Source organism: Protobothrops mucrosquamatus, unplaced genomic scaffold (assembly GCF_001527695.2).
Source record: "Protobothrops mucrosquamatus isolate PMUCROS unplaced genomic scaffold, P.Mucros_1.0 scaffold1006, whole genome shotgun sequence".
In the NCBI taxonomy this organism is placed as follows: domain Eukaryota; kingdom Metazoa; phylum Chordata; class Lepidosauria; order Squamata; family Viperidae; genus Protobothrops; species Protobothrops mucrosquamatus.
The window spans coordinates 112,284-121,438 of NW_015387242.1; the positions used below are offsets into that span (position 1 = coordinate 112,284).

The following is a 9,155-nucleotide window of genomic DNA, read 5'->3' on the forward strand; positions in this document are numbered from 1 at the left end:
GAAGATGCAGGCAGAACTGTGCAACCAAACCCTCATGCCTTTTAAATATGCATCACAAGCATTAAAAAGGGTCAGGGCTTTAATTATGTAGTCCATCTGCCATTTTGTTTTTCTTTTTTAATCTTTCTGCAGATGTCCCTGTCCAGTCCTACAGTATATCACAGTACTTTATTTAATAATAGTTCTTTGTGAAATGTGTTAAGACAATATGGTAGAATTAGTTGCAGATTTCAAAATCTAAAACTATATTCACAGTAAGTAGCCAATCAGAGTTAGTATATGTTCATTCATTCATTCATTCATAGATTATTATTTGTCATCTGCTAATCTGTAGCTTTATTTGCAAGGATGGAGACAGAGCACAGAGATATGAATTGCTTATGTGAAAACAAATTGCAAATTGTTTTGTGAAGATGTGGGGTGATTTGAAAGTTCTGGCTGCATTATTTGATTTGTGATAGCTATTTTACAGATGCAAGTTATTACTTAATGTTATAGCCATGAGCAACCATGAAGGTCATGAAATTCCTAGGGAACAAAAACCAATGTTTAGTATCACTGAAATTAACGTGTAGAAAGCATTTCATAATCACATTGTTTTTCATCCAACGTTTAATTGGTGTGAGATTACAACCCTTTTCAGTGATTACCCAGAACACAATGTTCATTGTCCTAGCTGATTTGTCAGTCTCTGGAATAGCTTTTCAGGAATACAGAGAATGTACCAAACAAATTAGTTAATGAAAACCAATGTTCCACTTGTTTTATTTATCACCTTTAACTGTGGTTTGGGGATATTCTGAAGGTTAATTATGTAAACCAATAATGATACATTCTAAAAGAATTCAGAATAAAGTCAACATTTATTTCAAGACAATTTGATGGTGGTTTTCATTAATTCTGAGTTCTCTGTTATCTTTCAGCTGTGGGTCCAGATTTCTCCAAAACCTTCTTAAAAAAAATAACTTTTGTTAAAGTTGGTAGTGATGCAACCATTGAATGTAAGCCTAAAGCTTCTCCAAGGCCAACTTTTACTTGGAAGAAAGGAAAAGAGATCATAAAGGAAAGTGAGAGGTAATGCATGAAAATACAACTTGTGTTGCTATTGAGTTTTGTGTGCCCTTCCTTGAAATTTGGCTTGAAAAAAAAAAGTAATCGGGAACTAGTATTCAACTTTTAGATAAAACGAACAAACTTACACATAGTATGTTATTTCATTCTTCAGTTTTTTTGAAGATCACTATTTTTACTTGAAATCGTTTCACAAATTATCAGAATGTAATCTCCCTGGAACTTTACAGCTACTTGTCATTATTATTCAGCTTTCTAAAATTAATTATTAACATATTATAAAGAAATGATTGGCAGCTGTAAAGTCCAGCAATTGTACTCAAAAATCAATCAAAATATTTCAGACAATTCTTTATAATGTGCATAAAGAAGTAAACATACTAGATGCATTTATTATTTTGTTCAAGTAAATGTTTCTTAAAGTGATTCCTTTTTCTCTGAGGACCATTTTTCATTTTTAAAAACTATGGAAGACCCCAAAAGAGCTTTTGTGTGTAGGAATTATATTCATTGAAGTTTACAGTATTAAAATTGATGCTGTCAGGTGTGAAAGATCAGGTCCATAGGTAAAGGTCCAATTAAACTAATTTACACCTCCAAAGGAATATTTACAATTAATGGTTAACACTTGCTAGGAGTTAGATAAGGGTCAACTGATTTGGGGGGGAGGTTGGATTTAGCTCGCTTTTGGCTACATAGAGATTCTTTTCAATAAACTTACAAAGTTCATTAAGTTCTCTTGGGGTCATGGAGTACATCTTCGGTTTTGAAAGCTTGGCCCCTGGATTAATTTCAATGGCACAGTATGTTAGTTGATGGGGCAGAAGCTCATCTGACCTCTGTTCACTGAACACTTCGGCCAGATCTTGATATTCTGGTGGGAGGCTCTGCAATTCCTTTTCGCTGAGGGTGGAGGCTGATTCGCGACATAGTCCATGCCTCCCACCCTTTCCTTTGGATGGGGGAGGGGTTCTCTTCTTCAGGAATTTCAAGCGCCCTTCTCCAATTCACTATGGGGTTCCATTTCTTTAGCCACGCCAAGATTAATACTAATGGCCCCACCATGTTAGGAGCTACAACAAATGCTAAAGTTTCTGAGTGGTCTCCCATGGTGATGTGCAAGGGCCTGGTAGCAAAACTTAGTGAAAGATAAGCATCTGTACAGATTTCCTGAATGCCAAGAGTATTGAGGTCAAACAAATGGGGAAGGTGTTCCCTTTGACTTAGGCAATCCATGTCCCATGGTTCATTCAGAGATACTTCCTTATCTAAACAGAAAAAAAAATGACCATGAGCAGATTGTTCTTGTGTTAATTCAGCCTCTCATCTTCAATCTAAGTGTCGTCCTCTGGTTCATCATTTGATATGCATAATAACACATTGTAGTATCTTGTTGTTTGCTGTTAGAGCTGATGATGCCAGCCATCATGTCCTAGAGGAGAGAAAAATATGTATTGAAAACTCTCATAGAAGCAATGAAACAATGACTCTGAAAATGTTGATAAAAGATTCTCAATCATCCAGGTAGAGTTGTCTGTCATGGCAACTAGACTCCCCCCCCAAAAAAGTTGCTGTGACTCAACTTACCAATGACTCTAAAATTATTGGCAAACCATCTCTTTGTTTTCTCAACATAATGTGTTGTAATGTTGGTTAAGTTTCAGTGTTGTTTGGTATAATGACAACAACTTTGTAGGTATTTTATGCAGTAAATCATGTCTCATGTTCAGATGCTGCCTCCATGATGAATCAATTTCTTACTTGCTGAATGAAGAAGGGAGCAAGGGATTATGAACTGGGAGATTGTGAAATTTTATTCCCTCAGGACTCGTGGGAGTCAGATGCATTCTGTATATTAGCCTATCTGACATATCTAGTTCAAAAATTGTTGCCCTGTGATGCAGGCTGAAAGTAATAGCAGCAACAGTTTTAGTACAACATAGATAAGACTTTTATAACTTAGGCAAAACTGAAGTTGATAAGACTTTGCCAAAACAGAATATCCTTGTGCAATAGTAGGGAAAATATAACTAAGCTGTAATAGAAATATTTACAACAACAGATGAAAATATTCCCCTTAAAGGGTTAAAAAAAATATTCCTTATCACCCTCAAACCAGTGCTGTTTTCCCCTTTCAAGTGGGTAATTCGTAAACTATTACAAGAAATTCTGTTATGTGTATAAGATATTTTAAAAGTTTCCTTCAATATCTAAAGTTTATTTAATATTCAGTTCTGAAAAAAAGGATTGAAAATATATTCCGTAATCATGGTTGTGCAAGTTAATTATGAAAAGGCTTCTGTGCAAAATGGGGAGGAAAAGGCTGTTGTGCATTATGTTCTAATTTCTGTTTACATGATTAAGGAGAGGTCCTAGAGAATTACAGAATTTTATTATTCAATGAAAACATCTCAGTGATTTGCCTGGAATATTTGCAGCATAGTGTCATATTTGAACTGAGTGTCCAGGCAAAATAATAACATTAATTTTTATGGTGCAGCTGAGTCTTCTTTTCTAGAAGCTGTGAAGGATAGAACAATAGAACCAAGTCTGATTGATACTTTATCAAGATACAGAGGTTATCTTGCATGGATGGATGGATGGATGGATGGATGGATGGATGGATGGATGGATGGATGGATTTAGATTTCGGATTATTTTCATGAAATGGAATTATTGTTTCTTGTAAAATACCTAAAGGTATATTCTTAATGGTACTTAAAAGCTATACTTTTGCATGAATAATTTTGCCTTGGGGTACAGTTACACAATTGTGCTCATTAAAGATACTTCACCATAATAATAGAAATCGTCTCTTGGAGAAGTAAGTGCCACCAATATTGCAGAAAATAAATTATTTAATGCTATGAAACAGATTTACATATATTATAACTCAGAACTTTGGCTCTAGAAATAAAGAGTAATTATTCATAAGCATTGATTTAGATCTTAGTCTCAAGTTGCTGGGTGTTTAGCCTTTACTTTCTTTGTTTTCTCAATAATTTTATTAAGTATTATATAATGCAAGTAAAACTTGTATTATATAAAAAAAAATAAAGACATATAATATGCAGAAAAAGAAGATAAAAATAAAAACATAGAAAAGAAAAAAAATAAATCTCACCCATCCTCAGCAACATTAAGACCAGATCATTAACTTTTAAAATAAAGCCAAACATCGCCTCATTCCATATCTTCCCCAGTTTCTATAAATCCATCTTTTAAATCCTCATCCCTCCCTAATTTATTAGCACATATATTATGCAAATAAAATTTATACAAAACTTTCCAAAGCCAACAATTATATTCCCAAAAATACAAATCTTTAAACTTATAGTTAAAACTGTGTTGTTGTTTAAAAAAGGATTGAAGGACATTCAACCTAGTGAATTCAATAAAATTTGCCATTTGCCAAACATTAAGGTTCTTAATGTTTAAAGAAAGCCAAAAAATAAAAACATAAATCCAAAGTGATTAAAAAATGAGCTACTTGGGCCTTAGAGTTCATATAGTCAACATTAGCAGCTATGAGCACGATGGAATCATGCAATTCTCAGCCAATCGCAACAAAACAAGTTGCAAGTTTGACCTAATTCACATTTTTATTATTTTTCTTTCAAGTCTTTCAACTTTCCAAATATTCAGGTACTGTTCAAATGGTTTAAAATATAAACTAGACATAGTGTCAGTTTCTTTATATATTTAATAATTTTTATACTACCCCAATCAAATCTGACTAATTAACAGCATGGTTACTTTCTATAAAACTTCAGACCGCTGACTTTTAATTGACTAAAAAAATGCTTAGTTAGTATCAAGTGTTGCCTTAAAATTGAATATTATAAAAATAATAAAATGTAATATAACATAATATTATAAAAAAATAATACTGGAAACCCCAGTTCTGTTTCAGACAAAAGATCTTTGTAAATGTAGGTGTGTGAAAAAAATTGTCTTTATTTTCAGACTAACTCATTATGTGTTATTTGGTGCTAAATCTTTTTTCATTATTATGATTCATTTCTTTTCTCCACATATCACTTAGTTTTCATTGAGCCCAAGAGTTTACCATTAATTATCTCCTTTCCTGTCAAAATCATTGTGTCATTTTTATAAAGCAAGAAATATTTTAAACACACAAAGAATCTGAGCTGGCCTTCTATTCTAACAAAATATATTCTCCTTAACAAAATATTTTTCACATTTTTGTTCTTTTGCTCTTTTATAGTTAGTAGTCTTATGATTTTCATCTTGCACAATATGTGGTGGGTTGTTGTTTTTTTTGTTTAATTCTTTCTTAGAATTAAAGATAATAGAATTATCGAAGACTAATGGCATAACCAGATTTTGAGGGGCTTCTGGAAAATCCAAGGGGCTGAAGCAAATCACACTTTGGGGTGAGGATGTTCCATAAAGTGGGCACCACAGCAGAGAAGGCCTACCTGTTGAGACTAACCAAGTGTAGATTCATAGCAGACGGGCTTCGTAGCATGCCTTTTCTGCTGGGCTTTTTTTTTTATGGGATGGTTTTTGTACTTTTATATTTTTGTATTTGTACTTTTATATTTATGTACAGGTAGTCCTTGACTTATGACCACAATTGAGCCCAACCACTGAGAACCAAAAATCTATTTCAACTGCAATTCTGAAGGGAGCATTTAAAATGAACAAACATGCACCCCACCACACAGCAAAAATCATAACCCCCCCACAAGAAACCAGACCATCACTCAGAGGCAACCAAAGGAACAAACACCATTTGCATCACACAGAGGATACTTAAACACAAAGGACTTGCCCAGCAACAACAACCAGCCAATCAAACAGCCAAAACCAGACCACGACTCAGCAACATCCAGTCAAATAACAACCACACTAATTTACATCACACAAAAAGGTATTTAAAAGGCCAGTGCTCTGACAGACGAGCACAATTCAAAGCGCACTGAAGATGTACCCCGGAATGGAGATGAAACATTTGCAGCCAAATCGCCAAGCTCGGAGATCATATCAACAGCCCAACTACCATCCCAAGCTACTAATATTCAAACAAATTTCAATGAGCCCAACATTTCTGTTGCTAAGAAAGACAAGTGAGCTTGTTAAGTGAGCTTTCCCCCATTTTACAACCTTTCTTCCATAGATATTAAGTGATATTAACTTAATAACATAGTCATTAAGTGAATTGGGCTTGCCCCATTGACTTTGCATGTCACAAGGTTGCAAAAGGTAATCACATGACCCCGGAACACTGCAACCATAATAAATGCATGCCAGTTGCCAAGCATCCCAAGTTTTGATTACTTGACCATGGAGATACTGCAAACGTCATACTTGTGGGGAAAAAAAAGGTGTTACTTTTTTTTCAGTGCCGTTGTAATTCGAAATGGCTATTCCAATTCTCCCTTAATTCTTTGTTAGCAATCCAAATTTTGAAAAACATATATATTAGTTTATTACATAATATAGTATAGATTATAGAACAATATATAGTACTTGCTTTATGTTATATATTTATATTTTGGATCATATTTTTGTTGGGATGGTTTTTGTATTCTCAGATGTAGAATTGGTCAGATGAAAGGAAAACATGGTATTTCTTATATGTCCTCTATATTTGAAGTCTACAGCAGACATGTCAAACTCGCGACATCACGTGATGTCATGCAATGTATCGGGGCGGTTTTGCCATTGTCGGCAATGGGGTGGGCGCGGCTTCCACGTGACGCATCTGGCCCGCGGGCCAGCAGTTTGACACCCCTGGTCTACAGCAATGAAAATAATTGTATATTGAGCGTCAAACTACTTTGGAGGGATTTGGGATAGCTAGAATGGAAATGATGCTTCCATCCCCACCATTCAAAGTGGTAATAAATAAATAAATAATAGCTAGGTTGAGTGTTTTGATTTTATTGGAATTCTTTACATGCTATTCTTACCCTCCCTTTTCCCCTTACATTTGGTTTTATATTTAGAGACTTGGCTTTATAGCTTTAATGATAACATTTATCATTACGATTTTTTCCACCTGCAAAAAATGGCCTCACTTTATTTTAGGTTGGCACAAAGTTTATACATTTCTAGGTTGGAAGGTCCAAAACACGTTTCTTTTTATTTTCCTACAATTAAAAGTATAAATTCTTGATACAATTTTGCAGCTGGATAGAATAGAATTGTCATGAGGTTGGTGGCAGCTATCCTAGTGATCAGGTACTGGTTGTAGGTATGATATGTTATACTCAGGGCAATTTAGATAATGCTCATAGCAAAAATATGGGGAAACTTTATTTTTGTTTTGTTTAATCCTCTTTTGAATTTTTAAAATCCAGGATGGAGAAAGTATGGCTTTGTAGTTGTTACTGAATGGCACATCCCAGTATCACCTATTAGCAATTATTACCTGGATTGGCGGAAAATGGAAAGCTCAGCAACATCTAAAAGGCCACATCTATCCTTTCCATATATTAACATCTAATACAAACTTCAAATTAATGTTTGAATATGAGGGATTTCTTCTCTTAAAACTTGCAACTTTATCACTGATAAATGTAAGGACTAGGAACAGGTTCAAGGTGTTTAATTTCTGCAAACAAGAATCTGAAGAACTAAAACAAGATATAAGAGACACTAGAAAACGTAATCTCACCTCCCCATGGGGAAAAAAATCAGGTATCAAAAAGAAAAAGATCTAGGTTTACAGGGTAAACCAAGGAAAAATGGAGGATGAAAGCCCTGAGCAAGCAGAAGTTGAACGCAGGCTTCTAACTTCATGCAAGAAAGGTCAAGGAAGGTATCTCCAGTGAGAATGTTATTAAAGAAAGGAATATAACAACAAAAGGAAAATCAGAGCACAGTTTAGGAGCAGAGAAAACACAAGTTAATTTATAATAAAGGCAGGAAGAGTCAAGAGTCGTCACAGAAGAGAAAGCTTATAGAACAATACGGTTGATTCTTTCAATCATTTGCAAATGAGATTACATAACAATAGAAATATTTGTGAAGGGAAAAGAAATCATGAACTAACTTCAGTAGAAATTGATCTAGAAAAAGCTACAAATTGACTGTCAAAGACAAAATAGTTGAGATGTTGATTGATAAGAGGCAAGTAAAGTTATAATAGACTATGTCAACCAAAATTAAGCAAATCTATGTGCCCAGAGTTTGGAATAATTAATTACATATTTTTATACTGAAAAGAAATGGAAGATAATGTGCATTTAATAGAAGCTTTGCATTAATTACTCAAGGAAGCTATGTTTTGATTAAGATGCTACAAAGTGTAGAGCCACAGGGGAGGGGGAGTGTAAAAGGTGATACAAACTTACACTTAGTTAAGAAAGAGAGGAGGTAAGATAGGTGACATAACAAAAAGGACCAGAAAACATTAGAAAAATTTCATTTTCTTCATATATTATAATAAGGTCCTTATTTTATAGATCATGTCAAATGCAGAACATGTTAAATCTAATGGGAATGATAGAACACTTCATTGTTCTTCTATGGAAGTTTTACAAGGATAAAAATTACAATAGTAGTTTAAAGAGAGAAAGAAGTGAGACAAGATAGATATGTGTACAGTAAATATATAAAAAGAATGGCAGGGTGGGGAGAAATGAAATGAAAACTGAAGCCAAACTGGAGATTGAAACACTTAAATTTGAGAAATGTAGATAAGACTACTTTGTTGGGGGAAAAAAATCTAAAATCTATTTATGAACATAAAAATGAAAAATAAAAATTCTGAATTAATGTTCAATACAAGTGGTGGCAATCTGCATGATTAGTAAATTTACAATTGATGGTAAAAAACTGACAATATATTAAAGCTTTGTGGATTTAGGAAGAGATAAAGATAGACAGTGGGCTGGAGAAGTAAAGAAGAGGGTAATAGGAGAAAGGAAATATGAACATGAAAGATAAAGACATTTAATTGACAATAAAGATGAGAAAGCATTTTGTTTTTCAAATGGTAATGACTAGTTGTGAAATCTGGACATAAATATATATTTGGAGTTGGTTAATAAATGTACCATGCACGAAGAAACATTATGTTAGTTATGGACCAAATAAGGGCAGAGCATTGT

General features: G+C 33.9%; 1 protein-coding gene across 2 annotated transcripts in view; it reads left to right on the forward strand.

Annotated features, from left to right (window-relative positions):
* The window catches only part of LOC107290921 (contactin-4-like), a 159,511-nt gene that overhangs the window by 84,397 nt on the left and 65,959 nt on the right, over window positions 1-9,155 (forward strand). For both annotated transcript variants that reach the window (XM_015819863.1, XM_015819864.1), the window contains exon 7: window positions 924-1,074. In XM_015819863.1, coding sequence (XP_015675349.1) covers window positions 924-1,074 — 151 coding nt within the window. The remainder of the gene's footprint in view (window positions 1-923; window positions 1,075-9,155) is intronic.